General features: G+C 39.1%; 1 protein-coding gene and 1 pseudogene across 1 annotated transcript; one reads left to right on the top strand and one right to left on the bottom strand.

The window, feature by feature from the left end:
* The first annotated feature begins 5,579 nt into the window (after window positions 1-5,579).
* Window positions 5,580-6,125, top strand: LOC143891822 (secreted RxLR effector protein 161 pseudogene; annotated as a pseudogene).
* Window positions 6,126-9,343: 3,218 nt separating this feature from the next.
* On the bottom strand, window positions 9,344-11,508 carry LOC143893092 (3-hydroxy-3-methylglutaryl-coenzyme A reductase 1-like). The gene has a single exon (XM_077398046.1). The coding sequence runs from the start codon at window positions 11,360-11,362 to the stop codon at window positions 9,695-9,697; it is 1,668 nt and encodes a 555-aa protein (XP_077254161.1). The 5' UTR covers window positions 11,363-11,508; the 3' UTR covers window positions 9,344-9,694.
* Between the last annotated feature and the right edge of the window lie 9,036 nt (window positions 11,509-20,544).

Genomic DNA, 20,544 nt, shown 5'->3' with positions numbered 1-20,544 from the left:
TCGAGTCCATTTGTAAATGGTCTCGTCTTCTCCTTGAACCCGTTTGTGAACGGTGTCTCATTTTTCTGAGTCCATTTACGGTCTCATGTCCTCCTTGAGCCCGTTTGTGGACGGTGCCTTATTTCTGAAAAATCAAAAATTCATCAAATCCAATCCTATGTCAAATTCAAGTTCATGAAAAAACTCTAAATTCTTCGTTGTTGAGTTCATCAATCAAAGCTATCTTGTTTCTTTGAGCCCGTTTGTGAACGGTGCCTCATTTCTCGAGTCCATTTGTAAATGGTCCCGTCTTCTCCTTAAGCCCGTTTGTGAACGGTACTTCATTTTCTGAGTCTATTTGTGAATGGTCTCATGTCCTCCTTGAGCCCGTTTGTGGACGCTGCCTTATTTCTGAAAAATCAAAAATTCATCAAATCCAATCCTACGTCAAATTCAAGTTTATGAAAAATCTCTAAATTCTTCGTGGTTGAAGCTATCTTGTTTCTTTGAGCCCATTTGTGAACGGTGCCTCATTTCTCGAGTCCATTTATGAATGGTCTCATGTTCTCCTAGAGCCCGTTTGTGAACGGTGCCTCGTTTCTCGAGTCCATTTGTGAATGGTCTCGTCTTCTCCTTAAGCCCGTTTGTGAACGGTACCTCATTTTCTGAGTCTATTTGTGAATGGTCTCATGTTTTCCTTGAGCCCGTTTGTGAACGGTGCCTCGTTTCTCGAATCCATTTGTGAATGGTCTCGTCTTCTCCTTGAGCCCGTTGGTGAACGGTACCTCATTTTCTGAGCCCATTTGTGAATGGTCTTTTTATTCTCCTTGAGCCCGTTTGTGAACGGTACCTCATTTTCTGAGTCTATTTGTGAATGGTCTCATGTTTTCCTTGAGCCCGTTTGTGAACGGTGCCTCGTTTCTCGAGTCCATTTGTGAATGGTCTCATCTTCTCCTTGAGCCCGTTTGTGAACGGTGCCTCATTTCTCGAGTCCATTTGTGAATGGTCTCGTCTTCTTCTTGAGCCCGTTTGTGAACGGTACCTCATTTTCTGAGTCCATTTGTGAATGGTCTCTTATTCTCCTTGAGCCCGTTTGTGAACGGTGCCTCGTTTCTCGAGTCCATTTGTGAATGGTCTCGTCTTCTCCTTAAGCCCGTTTGTGAACAGTACCTCATTTTCTGAGTCTATTTGTGAATGGTCTCATGTTCTCCTTGAGCACGTTTGTGAACGGTGCCTCGTTTCTCGAGTCCATTTGTGAATGGTCTCATCTTCTCCTTCAGCCCGTTTGTGAACAGTACCTCATTTTCTGAGTCCATTTGTGAATGGTCTCGTCCTCTCCTTAAGCCCGTTTGTGAACGGTACCTCATTTTCTGAGTCCATTTGTGAATGGTCTCATCTTCTTCTTAAGCCCGTTTGTGAACGGTACCTCATTTTCTGAGTCCATTTGTGAATGGTCTCATATCCTCCTTGAGGCCGTTTGTGAATGGTACCTCATTGTCTGAGTCCATTTGTGAATGGTCTCTTATCCTCCTTGAGCACGCTTGTGAAAGATGTCTCATTTTCTTTAAAAAAAAAAAAAAAAAAAAAAAAAAAAAAAAAAAAAAACCGCTTGAGAACCATCAGGATTTCTTATTATGTTCTAATTCTAGGATTTCATTTAGGGCCTTGCATTAGGTAGTAAATGTTTGCGTCTAAGTTCCGTTTTGTGTAGAGTCTTTTGTCGATTAAAGCTACGCAAAATGGCTCTGTCATTTTGACTTTGGTATTCGATGACTACGTCATCTCTACCAAAGAGGGGCATCTGTAGACACCCCATTTTGCTCTACCTTAATCGATAAAGAAATTAGGGTTTGTTTTCCGTCGGTTTTCCAATGTCTTTCTTTCCCGCATCCGTTTGTTACATTTCTAAATATTTTTGGTCATTTCCGTCGTGTTTCGCATTTTCTCGCTAAATGTTGAGAAGGATTATTCAGAAAAATCTAAACTAGGCAGAATTTGTACCCGTTTGTGTGGGACCCGCTGGTGTGGGACCTGCTAGTGTGGGACCTGCTAGTGTGGGACTCGTTTGTGTGGGACCCGCTGATGTGGGACCCGTTTGTGTGGGACCCGCTGATGTGGGACCCGCTTGTGTAGGGCCCGCTGATGTGGGACCCGCTTGTGCGGAACCCGCTGATGTGGGACTCACCATTAGCATGACTTAACTTTCTCTACCATTTCCACTAACTTCATTTTTCCCTTTAAAATAACACCATTATCTCCATTACCATTATATATTCCATTATCCCCACCACCATTCCCACCATTACCATTATATATTCCATTATCCCCACCACCATTCCCACCATTACCATTATATATTCCATTATTCCCACCACCATTCCCACCATTACCATTATATATTCCATTATTCCCACCACCATTCCCACCATTACCATTATATATTCCATTATTCCCACCACCATTCCCACAATTACCATTGTTTATTTCCATTATTCTCCACCACACCCACCATTCACATTATATATTCCATTATTCCCCACCACAATTCCCACCATTACCATTATATATTCCATTATTCTCCACCACACCCACCATTCTCATTGTTTATTTCCATTATTCTCCACCACACCCACCATTCTCATTGTTTATTTCCACCTCTCCACTAAGTTTTTCACTATATAAAGAGAGGTGATGAGAGGAGAAAAAAAAAACAACACATTGTTTTTGGATAGTTTTCTCTTTCTCTCCCTCAATATCTCTCACTCTCTCACTCTCACATTATCATTATCTACTTTCTCTCCTTATTTGTTTCTCCCCATCTCTCTCCCTTGTTCCATATAAAAAAAAATATAAAAGAAAATAAAACAAAGAAAAAGAGAAAGAAAGCGGAAGCGGATCAAGCGGCGGTGCGATTTTCGAATTTTTCGGCTCTCGGATTCGGCGAGGATTTCGATCACAGGTAGGTACTTAATTTTTAGATTTTTCTAGAATTATTTGGTATATTTGCATGATTTTTAGTATTTAATTGGATTTAGTTGAAAATTAAATATGTATGCTCAAAATCATGATCTCCATGAGTGTTTCGAAAATAAAATATATACTAAATGAATTCCAAAATTAATGAAATTTCGTGGGAAACTAATATGATACCAGTACATTCTACCATGAAATTTTGAGAATTTTGAGAATTTGTTTGGTATATTATTTTATGCTTTCTTTGAAATTTACCAGCTTTTGGAGGAATTGTTACTGACATCAGATCACAACTTAAATTCTTAAAATTTTTACAGTAGTCTTCAATCTCACATTTCTAGTTACTGTAAAAGTTTCAAGTGATTTGGATCTGTTTTCATATGGGATGTAGGGTTAATTCATAATCTGGTCTGAAAATTAAAAAATCTGAAACTGATAGTAAATGGTTTCCAAAATTCATGAAAATTTCTCAGTATGTTATTTTTACTTATATCTTATTAATGTAGAAATTTCATTGAATTTAGATTCATATTTCTAGTGGTTTCTGTGTTATTTGTGCAATCTGGTCAATCAATTGTTAAATCGAAATTAAATATGAGCTTAATGTAAAAATCTGTAAAACTCTTTCCGTAAGCTACATTTCATCATATCTTGCTGCTGTAGAAATTTCAACTCATTTCGAATTCGTTTGCTACAATTTCACTTGTAAAATCACTCATATGTTTAAAATTGATAAAATTCATTGAAAATCCGAAATTAATTGAAAATCATCTGAATATTTCTAAAGAACCTTAAATCTCTGTCACACATTAACTCCTTAATCCATTGAAACAGAAATCTTAGGATCATTAGAATTCCCTGGAAAAATGGTCAGTGCATCCATAATCGTATCCCAATTGCAACCGATCTTTGACAATTTGAATACTTAAGCTATAGCATGTTGTTGGCTCCGAGGTTACTGTCCACGGAAATCCTGAGATATGCCAGGCAATAAGATGTTATAACCTAAGTATTAAATTGCGCAAGGAAAGAACGCACGATTCCCTTCCTTGGATGCTATTCTGGGCCGAAATTGGTGAACCCTAGAACCATTGGTAATCCTCAAGTGTCCATAAATCGAAAATCCATGAAATCTGAAATTAATTAACTTCAAGAATTTGAATTGATTTGTCTCGAGTCTTCCGGAACCATTGGATTATGGTTTCCAATCTAAGAACCATTAGAGCCCAATTTAGGAACACTAGTGTTGTGTCGTGTCCTAAGTTTTAGGGAGTCCTAGAGTTAGGAGTCCAGCCTCATCACGGACGTTTGTTATGTATAACAACCGTGCCATAGGTCTAGTCACACTAGTCACCCAATCTTTCCTTAAGACGAGCCTAGTAACCTAGGATGTAGGCAAACCTGCATTAGTCTAAGGAACAATTTGCATTTAGATAAGAATCATATAGCATCTCAGATGAAATCCTAAGATAATAAAATCCTCAACTTGAATTAAATAACTTCTCTCAAAACTGTTGAAACAGTCAATTCTGTCTAGGTCGGTGTCCTAGTTGAGTTAGGCATAAGTAGCTTGGCTTAGGTGCACCGAACTACGTCGACTCTGATCCCAGTGAGGCTTGGGTACGTAGGCAGCTTGGATGTCTGACGGCATACCACCCGCGAGTCGGCACCACAACAAATTGTGGTGTTTTGGATATTAATTTTCTTGTAAATGCTTAATCAAATCATTTAGGGCTTTCCATGAAATTAGAATTCTAGGAGAACTTTCACTTAGAATGAATCCAGACAAATTAATAAATCAAGATACACATCTAGGATTCACATTGAAATTAGATTCTAGGATGCATGTCACTTAGTTCGCACATTAACATAGAGTTGAATGAGCCATTTAAAATAAATTTAAAAGAGTTAGCTTTTGGAATCGAAGACCGATTATCGGACAAGAATGGTGCATGTGGTGGATAACTCCCCATACCTTCCATTCTCGTAACCAGGTAGCGAGTCTAGATTTCTGGTTAATTATGGGTCCTAGATCCCACATCTAGGTGGCGACTCTGTCAGTCTCTTTCGTGTGGAATTCGGATTGCCTTAGTGATCCCAAGTCCACAGGAAAGACGAATTCAAATCAATATTAAAATGCACACGCCAATCGCGTGGGAACGAGAGACCAAGAGAGAGAGCGCGGCGGCTCGCGCCCCACCCCTCTCGTGGGATCGTGTCCCACACTTAGTCAAATGGGATAGCAGAAAGGAAGAACCAACTTTGACCGAGATGGTGAATTCTATGCTTCTGACGTCTGGACTTCCAACCTGATATTGGGGTGAGACGCCATCTTGAACAGAGTTCCTTATGCCAAGACGAAGATCTCTTTGCATGAACTCTGGTCCATCTTTGGGAATGCTCAAAGTGTGGGGGTGTCTGGCTTATGTTAGAATGTGCCAGATGTTAGAAGGCCAAAGCTTGGAGCCAAGGCAAATAAGTGCCTTTATAGCAGAGTTGAGAAAGGCAAGTTTCTCTCAACATAGTTCAACGTGAATGATCTTAGAGCTGCTAACACAATCCTTGGGATCAAGATCTTAAGGACGAAGTTTGGGATTGTTCTATCTCAATCTCATTACATAGAAAAGATGATGAAGAAGTATGGCTACTTCGACTTACCAGAGCTGTATGTGCCGTATGATTACAACAAGAAGCTTGGACCCAACACTGGTAGGACGATCAGACTGTTGGAATACTCGAGGGTGATTGGCAGTCTGATATATGCCATGAGCTGTACAAGACCGGATATAGCCTTTGCTGTTGGGATGCTGAGTCGGTTTACTAGTAATCCGGGAAAGACGCATTGGGATGCAATTCAGAGACTAATGAGATATCTGAAAGCTACCCTTAGTTATGGATTACTATATTCTAGATATCCTGTAGTGGTAGAAGGTTTCTCAGATGCTAGTTGGTGTTCAGAGCCGGATGAGTGCAGATCGACATGTGGATTTGTTTTCACCCTGGGTGGTGCATCCGTGTTGTGGAAGTCTAAAAAACAGACTATGATAGTACAATCATCCATGGAATCTGAGTTCTTCGCCCTTTTAAGCGCAGGAGATGAGGCAGAGTGGCTCAGAGATCTCCTGTTGGATCTTCCGTTACAAAAGGAGCAGCTGACTGCGATCACAGTGTAATGTGACAATTAGGATGCTAGTGTTGTTGCTGAGAACTCGTTATTCAACGGAAGAAAGAGGATAGTTCGGGTGCATCACATCTATCTATCTAATTTGATGAGTCGATGAATCATTGCAGTGATCAATGTTCGATTATTAGAGAATGTTGCTGATCCTATGACAAAAGGTCTGAAAAGGAAGTTGGTCCTGCAGACATCCTCCAGAATGGGACTTATGTCCATTTGAGGTATGGTTATTTGCATTTGAATTATGGTCATTTCATTTGAGAATTGTCATTTGTGCTTATATCTACCATTGTAATGTCATTTATGGTTCAAAGACTTGTCTACCAAATTATGGCATTCATGGTTCAAAGAATAAAGCACAAATAGACTGATTCATGGTTGCTTGTATTTGTTGCAAAGTAGATTGTTTGCATGTGTTGCAAATCATATTATGTGCATGTGTTGCACAAAGGACTAAGTGCATGTGTTGCATAAGGGTCTAATTGCATGTGTTGCAAAAAGGACTATATGCATTTGTTGCAAAAATAGTTTCTTACTTGTCGGAATGGGTCTCATGCCTCGGTAATCTATTTGTATTTGTATCTACCATTAAACTATATTAGTGGTTCAAAGCTTAGTCTACCATCAAATATAGTTCATGGTTCAAAGAATGAAATACGAATGGATTTATTTTGGTGCACTTTAATATAAATTGTTTGAGACCATTCCTGTGTTAGTGCACTTAACCTGTCGGAGTAGATGATGGTTGTAAGCCTTAATGAGCCCAAAGCACTTTGCGTGCATGATGCCTGGCAGGTGCATGTCCTGAGGGATTCACCTTGTATGGGATATCACCTCTTATGTAGTTTGAGGATGGAAGATTGCTAGAGCCCATGCAGAAACATGAATGAGTTGAGGATGGCATTAGTGCCTTAATGAGTTTTGAGTATTTTGTATACTCTAAGGAGCTCACCTATGTGTGGGTGGAGATTTGCCATCTTCTATGTAGTCTGAAAGATTGCTATAGCCCACACAGAAACCTGTCATAGTAAAGAGGTTGGCTTTTAAGCCTTAATGTGGTCCGAAGTACTTCGGGTACGGGGTGTTGGACAGGAACACACTAAAGGACACACCTATGTTAGGGTGGAGACTATGTGTCTTCTATGGAGCTGGCAAACTCCTAGAGCCCTCGTAGAACTAGGACGAGCACTGTGTGTTTGCTATTTGTTTAAGGCAAGTTTGTGAGTAGTGTGATAGTTCAAAGCTTGGTCCACTATGCACACAGACTCTGGATCTAGTCATGTGTGATTACTGAAAAGTATAAAGGTGCTAGTTCAAGGCTAATTTCAACATGTACTTACACTACAATTCAGATAATCTATTTGAAAATTCAAGTTTTCGGACATTTTCATTATGCACAATGTGACTAGTGCTCTCTAATACTTGGTTGATAAGTTTGAAACTTGTGGGAGATTGTTGGATTTTGTTCCAATTAATTAGTTTCAAATTATCAAAATAAATTAATGAGGCTTTAATGGTTACTTTTCATAGTCATGGATAAGTGAATGAGTTGTAGCGATGAATCTATGTAATGGCTCACATTAATAGGTTCATGAAAGCTTTGACTCTTTGTGAGCAACTCTTCACATTCCATGAACCTTTGGATTAGCCATTAATGGTGACTCTTGGTTTTGAGTGCCCCCATTAGTGATGACTCTTGGGATTAATTAGAGATTCATGTATGACTCGTAGTAGACTTTGAATCTACGAAGAGTCATCTAGAATTCTATGAATCCATTAATTGTCACATTAAATGGGTGTATCTCTTCAAGGAGTCCCTTGGTTTTCCAATGAGACCTTTGGGTTGCTATTTGAACTCTATAAATAGAGCCCTCGTTCTAGCATCCAAAAAAAAATGAAAAGGAGACTACTCAAGAGCCTCAAGAAAAGTAGAAAGTATTTAATGGAGAGCTTGCCTTATAGGATTGTTGAGTGGTGCATTACAACAATACATTCTCCTGTTGTTCCTGGAGGTGGTTCGGTCATGTGATCCTTGCACTGGAGTTGGGCCGAATAATACTTTAAGGTGGGCGTTCAAGAACGTACGGCAGTATCGCAATCAAGATCGTTATTAATCCATCTTCCATTCAAGTCAGTATAATTTTATATTTTTGCACTGTTTTTATTAGTAGATCCATTGTTTTCAACCGCTTGGTCTAACAAAAAACACATCCTTTCCATAGCAATGTTTGAAGTCCAGCTTCCAATCACAATTGCACTACCCTTGAAGAAATGAGAATTCATTTCTAGGACATTGGGGCAGTCTTCTTCATAGCCAAGTTTGAAGAGGAAGAATCTCTAGGGAGAACAAATATCACCAACCACCCTTTTAGATTTCATTTGGGTTTGAGAGAAGCTTTAAGAGAAGAGAAACTAGCTCTCTTTCCCAGTAATAGCTCTACAAACAGTCATCCAATCTGCATGAGACTCTTCTTCAGTGAGAATGATTTGTTGCTCACCTGCCAAGCGCACTTCTAGCTCAAGGTGTTACAGTTTGGTTTTAGTGAGAGGACTTTTGACAATTGCAAAGAGGGAGGCTCAAGGTGTTACAGTTTGGTTTTAGTGAGAGGACTTTTGACAATTGCAAAGAGGGTGCTCCAAGAACAGATACTGTCCCATAGATTGGCAACCTTTTGAATAGAGGTTTGATACTTAGGAGGGGTCGGGATGGAGCAAGATGAGCCGCGAGTGGGCAGATTGTTTTCAGGGTTTTTTTTTTTTTTTTGCATGATTACTCCCTCTATGTATGTTCACGGAACCCACATTTTTTCACAGTAAATTCTGCTCAGTCTTGTGCTGGCTCACTCAAAAAGCAGTCCCAATTATCAGATTTATGTTCCAACCTGTTTGGTGCCTCGGCAAATGACTGTGGGTGGGTCATTTATATTCTTGACAGGATTTCCCTCTATTACCTCTTCTTTTAATGAATTCATTTGTTGAAAATCATTTTATTCATCTTTTCTGTGCATATTTTTTTTCTGACAATGGGTAAAAACCTTTTTTATTCACCATGAGGAATGGAACACGTACAGAAATACCTCCCTTCCCATTCCCATTTCTAGATAGAAAACGAGTGCAAAAACAAAGTAGATGCAGAAGAAAAGACCCAATTGTGTGGAATGCAAAAAATAAAAAGCATGAAGCAATTACTACACAGGGCTTGTGACCATGGGAGACTTGCAAGAAAATTATAGAAAGAAAGGAGGTGTACAAGAGATTTTGAACAAGATCGTTTCTTACAGAAATTCACTTCATTCAATCTCAACAATCTTAGGCCACACCCAATTTATTTACATTATGATCATCACACTACGCTTATATACTGACAAATAGAAGAACAGGAAATGGAAACAAATTAACCCTTGACCCAACTGAGATATCACTCGCCTGAAATGGATGTTTCCCCCTTGAAGAAAATCTCCAACAAGACTGAGTTCATGAACCTGTGGAGATTCCAATTGGTTGGTTGCTCCCTTTTATTTATTTATTTTTTTGGTGGGTCTTTCTCCTTCTGAATTTTTCCCATTAGACAGCTTTGCACACATCCTTGTTTGATCTGTTGTATTTCATGTGGCTCTTCACAAGCTGCCCTGCTGCAAGAGCAGACATGAGAGATAACTCTCCCGCGAGAACAGACCCCGCAATAATGGTGGCCAAGAGCCTGGCATTAGCCCCTGGTGATTCTTTGCAAGCACCCTTCACACCAAGCAGATTCAAACAAGCCGATTGAGAAGGGAGTTGGGTCCCACCTCCAACGGTACCCACTTCAATAGAAGGCATGGTCACAGAGATATGAAGATCCTTCCCATCATTAACAGCTTCCATCATTGTGATACAGTGAGAGCTCTCTATGTTCTGCGCCGGATCCTGACCGGTGGCAAGAAACACCGCCGACACAATATTACTAGCATGAGCATTGAATCCCCCCAATGCTCCCGCCACCGCCGAACCCGCGAGATTCTTAAGCATATTCAGCTCTACCAATGCAGCCACATTAGTTTTCAACACCTTCTTCACAACCTCCTCCTTAATAATCGCCTCACAAACAACTGATTTCCCACGCCCTTCAATCCAATTCACTGCGGCGGGTTTCTTATCAGAACAGAAGTTACCAGAAATGCTAATTACATCCATGTCAGGGAAATCAGTCTGAAGAAAATCCAACACATTTTGCACTCCTTTAGAGACCATATTCATGCCCATAGCATCACCAGTACTGCAAGTAAATCTAATATAGAGATTCTTCCCAGCCATAGAGCATTGAATCCTCTGAAGCCTCCCGAATCTACTAGATTTGTTAAAGGCGACCGCGATCGTCTCGAAATTGATGGGATCCTCCAAGAAGAACTTCAAATCAGCAGCCCTTTTGGCAGTCCCAAACCTCACAACAGGTGCTCTAGTCATTCCATCTTTCAAAAGCACACTAGTTGCCCCTCCAGAAGCAAAAATTGCCTTACAACCCCTATTAGTACTAGCCACTAAGGTCCCTTCTGTAGTCGCCATGGGGACTGAGAACTCCATCCCATTCATCAAAAGTGGGCCCACAACTCCCACCGGAATCTGAATGTACCCAACAGGCATCTCGCAGCACTGGCCTAGAATTGTCTCGTAATCAAAACCCTCTAGAGGAAGCCCTTCGAGGGATCTCTGGGTCGTCATCTGGAGAGCCTCACGGCGAATAGAGGCTGCTCTTTTACAGTCTCCGAGCTTGGATTCGAGTGAGTAAGAAGGAATAGATCCGGACACAACCATGGCTACAATTTCAGCATCCTCGCCCGAGATGGGTTCTTGTTTTGGGAGTACAGGAGTAAGAGAAGCAGTGGTGGGGGGAGTAGAAGATGGGTGTTGTTGGATTAAATCTTCTTCTTCATCCCATGGGTCAGACGAAGAGGAACGGGAGATGAAGGATACACCAAAAAAGGTGAGGAGGTAGATGAAGGAGGCAAGGAGAGAGATTATGGCGGCGAGTTCTGATAAGGTGAGGACATGGAGAGGGGTGGAGGTTCGGATTTTTTCTCTCCAACGGCCCATAAGGAAGTAGGCAGAGGCGAAGAAGAGAGGGAAGAAGAATTTGTCTGTGAGGCGGAGAGGGATTAGGAGTGCATCAGAGGCTTGGATTTTTGTTGGTGAGGAAGGGAAATCTTCCTTTGATTCTGTGAAAGAGGATTTGGAGAATTTCATTGGGGCCTCCATGATTGATTCTTCTTGATCTCTACCTCAATCTACTCTCTACTTTTCTCTCAATCTAGCAAAAGATTGAAGAGAATTTGTAGAAGAGAAGAGAGGGAAGAAAGGACAGAAGGCTTGAGGCTGATACTGATTTTGTCTTCCCTCACAATGCTCTACTTATAGATGAAGCTCTGCATTTAAAATACTAATTTTCTTTTACTAGTATAGTCAAATGTAATCTTGTAGAGTGGGCGTTACGTTGCTTCTTGGAACCCTTCCCCTTGGAAAATTAAAACTAGCGGTTTTCTATTTGAAACAACGGAAGTGATCAATTCGGACCCCTTTCTTCCCGAGCTACAATCATCTAGTTTATTTATGATTACTCATTTTACAGTACAGGGGGGTGGGCTGGGGAAGAATAGAGGGCGATTATATCATATCCTCGAAGCAAATACAAAACTAGACGTTTGTGTTGAGATTAAATTAAATTTAACTCGGCAAAAAACAAGTGGGGGCCCACATTGTTTGGGTGATGCAAGCCATTCATTTGCTGGACCCTCACATAGATAGGGTGTGCGAAGGGTTGGAATGATCCTATGGAGTTGATTTTTGGGGCGACATCCTATCTATGTGAGGGCCCATCAAATGAATGCTTTGGATCAACCAAACAATGTGGGCCCACTGTGTTTTTGTTTGGCCGGACCGACTAGAAACACTGTGCCCATTTAGTTTTCCATTTGTCATTATAGGAAGAAAAATATTTCCTCAATTGTGAAATGACAAGATACGCTTCTCTGAAACAATAATCTACACGGAGCATGAGATACCATATGGTGTCCCCACGTATGGCATGTATGTTTTTATAAGTGTAGTGGGGCCCACGTGGTTGGATCATCAGAACCATTCATCTGTTGGGTCATTAACGAGGTTATGCACCTGAAATAATTTCCATAGGATGATCCAACCCTCTGATCTATAGACGTTTCTCATCCGTAATTAGATCGGACGGTTAGGATCATTCTATGGGGTTGATTTTCTGGTCACCGCATATTTAAGTTGGGGTCTAATAAATGAATAGTTTAAATCATCCAATCATGTGTTCCCCACTAAATTATTTAAAAAATGCGAGTTGCTTTTAGGATGTTACGTCAATAATTTCTAAAAGCAGAGCCTAGTTGCAAATATGAAGTTTGTAAGGATCGTTAACCAATAATTTTGCAAAGCAAAGATTAATTGGCAAAAATCCTTAAAAACTTTAGGAAACAGATATAAAATTATAAATTTATGAAAGCCAAGTCAGGGCTCATTTTTTCACTAGCGAACATCCACCTGGGATGAATTAAATGAATAAGACAAAATATGCTTAAAAGTGAGCCAGTCTCTCTTCCAAAGTTGAGCCACAAAATGGCTTTCTGCAAAATTGCCTTGCAAATCCCTATGTATGTATGTATGTATGTATGTCCGTGTGTGTATTGTATTTGTGTGTGTCTCTCTCGTGAGAGAGAAAGAGAGAGGTGGAGAGAAAATTATTAGAATTTTTTTATATACCATACGACTAACGTGCATGTATGGAAGTTATTTTTTAACAAAGCTTACATGATGACAGTAGTAGCAAGTGTCAGCCCTGCCCAATCAGGGCCAGCACTGAACCTTGTAGGGCAGGCAATGGGTTGAGGTTTTTCGGCCCTGACTCAGGGTCAGGGCAGGTCAGGGCCGAGATAATGGGTTCCAGGATTGGGCTAGGGTTTTGAAAAACCCGACCCAACCCGACCCTGTTGCAGCCCTAATGATGACAGTAGTAGCAAGTGTCATGTTAGGAGAAAATGAAAAGAAAATATCATAGATGTATAATACCGATGTATGTGGACTTTATTTAATTTTCCCAAAGCATATTCATAAGCTAAGATGCTTTAGGATGTATCCAAATCGTTTTCTATAATATTAGGATTACCTAACCCAAACCCACTTATCAAGAGATTATTCATTACATAATGCCTCTATGTCGTTTTGTACGTGACTTTGTATTATAATCGTTTTGTTCGTGACTTTGTATTATAATCGTTTTGTACGTGACTTTGTATTATAAGATTTATATTATATGATTATGAACAGCTCACCCACCAGGTGAATAATAAATACTTTAGGACTTTAGTATGTTTCAAAACTTGCAAGTTTACATATAAATATTCCTTTATTTGGATACACATGTTGTGTGTACATAAATTTAAGAAAAATAACATCATTTTAAGGGATTTGCTAGGCAATTTCTCGGAAAAGCACTTTGGGGCTCACTTTTGCAGGAGAGAACAGCTACAAGCTCATGTCTTATTCATTAATTAATTCATAGGTGGTTGTTCCCTCCTGCAAAAGTGAGCCGCAAAATGACTTCATGCGTAATTGCCTAGCAAATCACTAATCTTGAATAATAGAGAAGGTTGTGTAGAAAGAATAGATGAAATAAATCAAAAAATGGATTTGGAGAATAATGAGGTGACTCACATGATCTTGGTCCTATACGGAAGAACAGACAAGCTTAATACAAGATAAAGGACTACAAAAATTAGGGATGCAACTCTGGTCGGTATTCGGGTTGAGGATCAACCCATATGATCATATGGGTTGATCCGCACCGAGATCATTAGCTTCCTCGATGCAACTCAACCGTTTAACTTTTCTTGGTGGACCCTAAAAGAGACATGATGGATCGAAGGACCTATGTTCTCAACGGCATCGAGGAAGCTTATGATCTCGGTGCGGATCAACCCATATGATCATGTAAACAAGGCTGAAGTGGGCCCCAATAAGTGTAATTTAGGAAGGAGCCTTAAAGAAAAACTTTTTTTTTTTTAGAATTTTCATTTTAAATTAGAAGCAATGATTTCATTATAAAAGCTTCATAAGTCTGGTGATTCGACTTATTCCAACTGAATTTAAGGTTGATTAAAGCTGGTTTTAGGCGTGCAGGCCGGACTGATATATGGCTCCATTGGGCTGAAATGGGCCCGGCTTGTATATATTATTTTAATGGTATTTTAGCACCCATATTTAGTGTTCATAGCTAGACTTTCTTGGGGAAAAAAAATCCCCACTTCTTAAAGAGTTTTTTTTTTTTTTTTTTTGGTGTAGAAAACCATTTTCTTTCATTATCTTTCTATTTAAAGGTGGGCATGACCGATTTGGCTCCATCGGGCTGAAATGGGCCACTACCGACTTGTCTCTATAATATCTCAATAGAATTCAAACACTCATAATCTCGTATATCATATTCATAGCTGGCCTTTCTTGAAAAAAAATCCCCACCTCTCAAAGGTCCTTTTTTTTTTTTGGTAGAAAACCATTTTCTTTCATTATCTTTCTATGGAAAGGCCGGCAGGACCAATTTGGATCCGTCAGGACTGACGGCTTCTCTCTAATATTTCAATAGAATTCTAACAGTCATACATCGTGTTCATAGCTGCACTTTCTTGAAAAAAAAACCCACTTCTTAGGGGTCTATTTTTTTGGAAGATGATTATTTGGCCCCTATGTAGGATAATGCGCCCCCCTGTTAAAGTGATTTGGCGTCAAGAAATAGTTAAAAGTCTGCGCACAATTCATGTTGGGGTGGGGCGCATTATCCTAAAGGGGGGCGAAAAATAATCTCCCTCTTTTTTTTGTAGAAAACCATTTTCTTTCATTAATTATTTTTCTATCTCCTCTGCATGATTGCTTGTCGTATTGGGCCTCTTCTGAAATCACCGTGCACCTGCTCTCTCTCTCTCTCTCTCTCTCTCTATCTCTCTCTCTCTCTCCGTGTGGCACGTTTAACAGAGTTCTATTGAATGATATTTAGTAGAATATAGTTGCCTATTCTGACCAAGAGAAGCAAACAAAATATGGCCGCCCAGTGCGACCAAGAAACTAAGTAGCTGAAAGAAGCACACTCCTCTCCCTCCCATTATCTTTTCATAGAAAATGAGGATCCCAACAAATTAAGTAGCTGAAAGAAATTAAGAGAAACCCCAAGTGGGTGGACAGCCAGATTGAATGCACGTTTGAATTCCACAGTTTCAATGAAGTTTGTCTTTTCCATCAGCCAATAAAATCATCACATGAACATATTGTTCATTGCCAACTTGTATGTAGGGCTGCAACTCGGGTCGGGCGGGTCGGGTTTTTTCACGTTGATGCAATTTTTTAAGGAAAATTCTTATTTGGCAAGGCAACTCAACTCATAGAAGTAGAAATTACACTCACAGTACACTTGAATCAAACAATGATGTAATTACACTCACATTACACTTGAATCAAACAATGTTGTAATTACAATCAAACAATGCTGAATCAAACACTTGAATCAACTCAACTCATAGAAGCAGAAATTACACTCACATACAATAACAGTGGGTGCGTGGGTTTTCACTTTTAACTTTTAACTAACAATAGAAAAAAATGTACATACTATAACTTACGTAACTCGGGTCGGGCCCCTTCAAACCCGGCTCGACCCGAGATTCATGCGGGCTTTTGAATGCTCAACCCGGCTTGACCTGAAACCCATGAAACCTGAACCCAGCCCAGGCTATTTTCAGGTCGGGTCGATGCGGGTCGGGTAAAACCCGGCTCGAGTTGCAGACTTGCAGCCCTACTTGTATGACTATTTTTTCTCTCTTGGACTTAATTTCTCAGCAGAGGCCAAAGGAATTTAAAAACATAAATTCCAATTTAAAGTCAGTTGGAACACTTTTATTTCTTTTTCAATAATGGCATTCAAATGTCACAGCCAATAAGATTGTGACTTGTAAGGACTTGCTAGGAAATTTAGGATAGTCAAAAAGATGGAATTGAGTAGCCACCACATAAAGAAAGAGAAGAATTCTGAATATGCTGCTAAAATTAGATGAGTTGACTCGGAATTCGTGGCCGAGTCAACCCGACTTGGAATGAAATTGTGTCAAATTGGGTTTTGCTAATGAGTGCCCCAAGGGCACTTGTTAGTTGATAAGGGGCATTTAATTGCCCCTGGGATCATGACTTTACACATAATTTGAGATTTTTACAAATCTTTTGAGATTTTATTATCAAATTATGTACTGTAAAATCATGATCCCAAGGGCAATTAAATGCCCCTTAACAAGTGCCCTAAGTGCCCTTAGGGCACTCAGTTAGCAAAACCCATAAAGTTTTTAGGCTATCATGTGACTCGAAATGCCCCTCTATTTTTAAGTTCAGAACATCTTAAGTCGAGTTGACCGAACCCAACTCACTTTCTGGGCCGAGTCCCTGTTTTTTTTTTTTTTGAGCGTTTGAACTCAGCTAAAAGGCGTGAGTAATTTTCGAGGAAGGCCCCAATACTACCAAAGTAGGTCCCTTATTTAATTGTGTGCCTTTCATATTTCGTCATCTATGAGAAAAATCACGAGGACTATTTCCATCTACTTCAATTTTTTTGAGACGTTCTTGGTACCTAGAGAGTTATACATGTTTAATGTCTAACAGATCCAGTAAAGACATGTCCAAAGCTGTCTCTTGAGGAAAGCCCATAAGGACTCTCAGATTTATGTCTCTTGGGAATGGCATTAATGGAAGAGAGTAGGGAGAAGAGTTTCACGTGTGTACTGAAAAAGGTCAAAAAATAAGAGAGTAGGGAGAAGAGAAAAGAAAAACAAGGGTTTTTGTGTGTGGTCCATCATGTACTTTACATCATAAATTGAATGCGCTCTATCGCTTGGTGGGCCACCCAATATTTTATCATGCTTTAAAGTGGTGTTTGTATAGAGGAAATTTTGAGAAAAATTCATGGAAAATAAGATTTCATGGAAAAGAAATCTAGGGTCAAGTAGTAGACTAGTAGTTTGTAGTTTTCCTTGTAAACAGGGAAATTTTCAATTTTGGATTAACAAACTTTCCATGAAAATGCGTTTACCAAAGATTAGAAATTTATTTTCCATAGAAAATTCCAATAATTTTTTTTCTTGCATCGAAATAATCCCTAAGGCCATGTTTGGAAACCATGAATTGTTTTCCATGATGAATTAGTTTCTCCCAGTAGTCAGAGAGGGGTCGTGCAAGTTAGAGAAGGAGAGACTTGAGAGGGCACAAATGAGTAGAGGGTGAGAAGTGTCTAGAAAATAAGAAAAAAGTTGGTCATATTTTGGATAGAGTTTTTTGTTTCCTTGTTTTCCAGGCTTTTCTTACCATCTCCTCACTCAATCCCTCTCGTATCTATCCCTCTCCCAGCCCCTCTCACCATTGGGTAAGCTGATATTCCAGGAAAAGAAATTCATGGTATGTGCCTGTAGGCCTCATTTGGATTGCAGGGATTTTCAAGTTTGGAAAGGAAAAATATTTCTAAATTTTCTTACTTTTTCACTAAAAATAGATGACTTGAACTAAACCTATTCATTTTTAACTTAAGAGGGACTTTCAATTTATGATAACATCCCTCTAAATTAACCACAATCATATCATTTCCCTCTAAATGGTAGAAAGAGAAAAAAAAAATTCATAAGAACATTTTTCCCAACAAAAATATTTTTCTTGCAATTCAAACAGGGCTGGCACCTTAGGACATGTTTGGCTACCATGAATTTTTTTCCTAGAAAATTAGCTTTCCCAATGATGATGATGGGTGGGAGAGGGATAGACGCGGGAGTAACTGAACGAGGAGATGGATTAATGCCTAATTATTAGCTGCTAGGTCATGGTTCCCTTGTCTACTTTTTGCTTGAATTATTAGGGATGTTAGGGCCCGTTTGGATATCCCTTGGATTTAGATTTGGAGGTGAATTTGAATTTTTAAATCCAAATTCGGCGTTTGGCAAGCCTTTATGGCATCTGGACTTGGATTTGAGTGAAATCCACAAGATTTACAAATTCCTCAAGTTAGTGTAATTTTTTGGATTTATAAATCCATTATGCGAGAGGTTATTTATAAATCTAAATCTCACCCGTAAGGGGTTAAAATGACCAAAATATATCAGAAAAGTGTTAAATGACCTAAGTACCCACATGACATTAAAAACTGATCAAAATACATCGTATTAGGCAAAATGACTAGAAAACCCCGAGTCAGGCAAAATGACCGAAATACCCCTATACTAGGTAAAAATGACAAAATACCCTTAAGTCGTTCAAATGACTAAACTACCCTTATGATATAAAAATGATCAAAATAACCTCATACGAGATGAAATGACTAGAATACCCCAGTATCATGAAAAATTACTAAAATACCCCTAAATCAAGTAAAAATAACCCATGGCTCATAAAAAATGATTAAAATGACTAAAAATATCATCATGAGATAAAAATACGCTATATTAGGTAAAATGACTAGAAATACCCCTATACCAGGTAAAAATGACAAAATACCCCCGAGTCGTACAACATGACTAAAATACCCTTATGACATAAAAATGATCAAAATAACCTCATATAAGGTAAAATAACTAAAATACCCCAAGATCATGGAAAATTATCGAAATACCCCTATGTGAAGTTAAAATGACCTATGGCTCTTGAAAAATGACTAAAAATACCCTCATGAGATAAAAATACGCCATATTAGGTAAAATGACTAGAATACCCCCGGGTCATGCAAAATGACCGGAATACACCTATACCGGGTGAAAATGACCAAATACCCTGAGTCATGGAAAATAACTAAAACACCTTTGTGACATAAAAAATGATCAAAATACCCCCATATAGGGTAAAATGACTAGAATACCTCTGGATCATGGCAAATGGCTGAAATGCCCCTATGTCAAGTATTTTAGGGCTTTTTGGCTTTGTTAGATTTCAAATTAAAATCCAAAGAGCATCCAAACAAAAAAAAATTAATTTAGATTTGAAATCCAAATCTATACGTGGTCATCCAAACGGAATTATTTATAAATTTGTGAATTTTAAAATTCTTGATTTCAAATCCATGGATTTTGGAAATCCAAATTCACCTCCAAATCCAAATCCAAGGGGTATCCAAACGGGCCCTTAATGAATTCACTTCCAATCGGATCCAGCTATATATCTTGGTCAGGCTCTGTTTGGATCCTTGTTAGGATCTTTTTTAGTGTACTTTTCAGAGCATACTTCCTGAGTCTAGGTCATGATCGGTCAGTACACTTTAAGTTCACAATTCGAGCTTAGAATTAATTGAGAGAGAGAGAGAGAGAGAGAGAGAGAGAGATCACCATGGATACCAAAAGTGAGAAAATGAAATATTATTTGTCATCTTCAGTAAGGTTTTTAAATTCACAATAATATCTCTCTTAAATAAACATAAATGAACAAAAATATGTAGGGCGTCTTCACACATTGGCTATCTCCATTCAGATCTACTGACCTAGGATGCTCTAACTGATTTTGTGGCTACATGGGTCATGATTCCAAATAATTTTGGACCTTAGGATATGGATCTAATGGGTACAGTTCGGATCTAGCTGATGTGCCCAAATCCCGTCCATTAACGTTCGGATCCTTTGGATCTATATCAGATTGCCGGCTCCATTGACACCCTATGAATCATGTTCAAACAGAATACAGGTTGTTTTTCTTGTAAAGTAATCATAAATGACTAGTCTATTTTTCACAATGCCAATCGTACGGGAAATGGGGACCTCTGGGCTCTGGCACCATATTCTTTAGCCTAATGTTTTAAGCATGCTACAATAATAATATTTTTTATCATCATCATTAGGCAATCCACATGGAATCATGCAATTTTTTAATGTACCCAAATAATCAGTAATATGCTCAGGTTGGAGTGTCACTCTCAAGACCAATTTCAATATTTTTTTAAAAAAGGAAAGGAAAAGAATGGAATCCTCCTCTAGTCCTCGGCATGAAGACAAATATTCACTAGAAGGCCAAGGCCTTGATTCAAACGATTAGGATTGGCTATTTGTTGAAGGGTTTTTTTTTTTTTTTTTGGAAAATATACAAGTACACTCCTTCAACTTTCTGACACGTTCAATAGTAACCCTAGGTTTTCAAAGTCATCAACGACACCCTTGTGGTTACAATGGGTGTTTTTAACGTGACGGAGTGGATGGCAAGGAGGAAATGACCATAATGCCCATCCTTATAAACCGAAAAGAAGACACTTCAACGTTCATTTTTTCCTCTACAACTAGGGTTTCACAGTTCGGCCAATGAATATTCCATGGAAAAAAATTTCATGGTTGCAAAACATGCACTGAAAGTGCATTTGGGTATACCCAAAT

The sequence above is a fragment of the Tasmannia lanceolata genome, unplaced genomic scaffold, assembly GCF_043159265.1.
Source record: "Tasmannia lanceolata isolate RefF3 unplaced genomic scaffold, GAP_Taslan_0.1 ptg000015l, whole genome shotgun sequence".
Classification (NCBI taxonomy): domain Eukaryota; kingdom Viridiplantae; phylum Streptophyta; class Magnoliopsida; order Canellales; family Winteraceae; genus Tasmannia; species Tasmannia lanceolata.
Note: the sequence above shows the minus strand (reverse complement) of the source record. Positions and strands in the feature narration are given on the sequence as shown.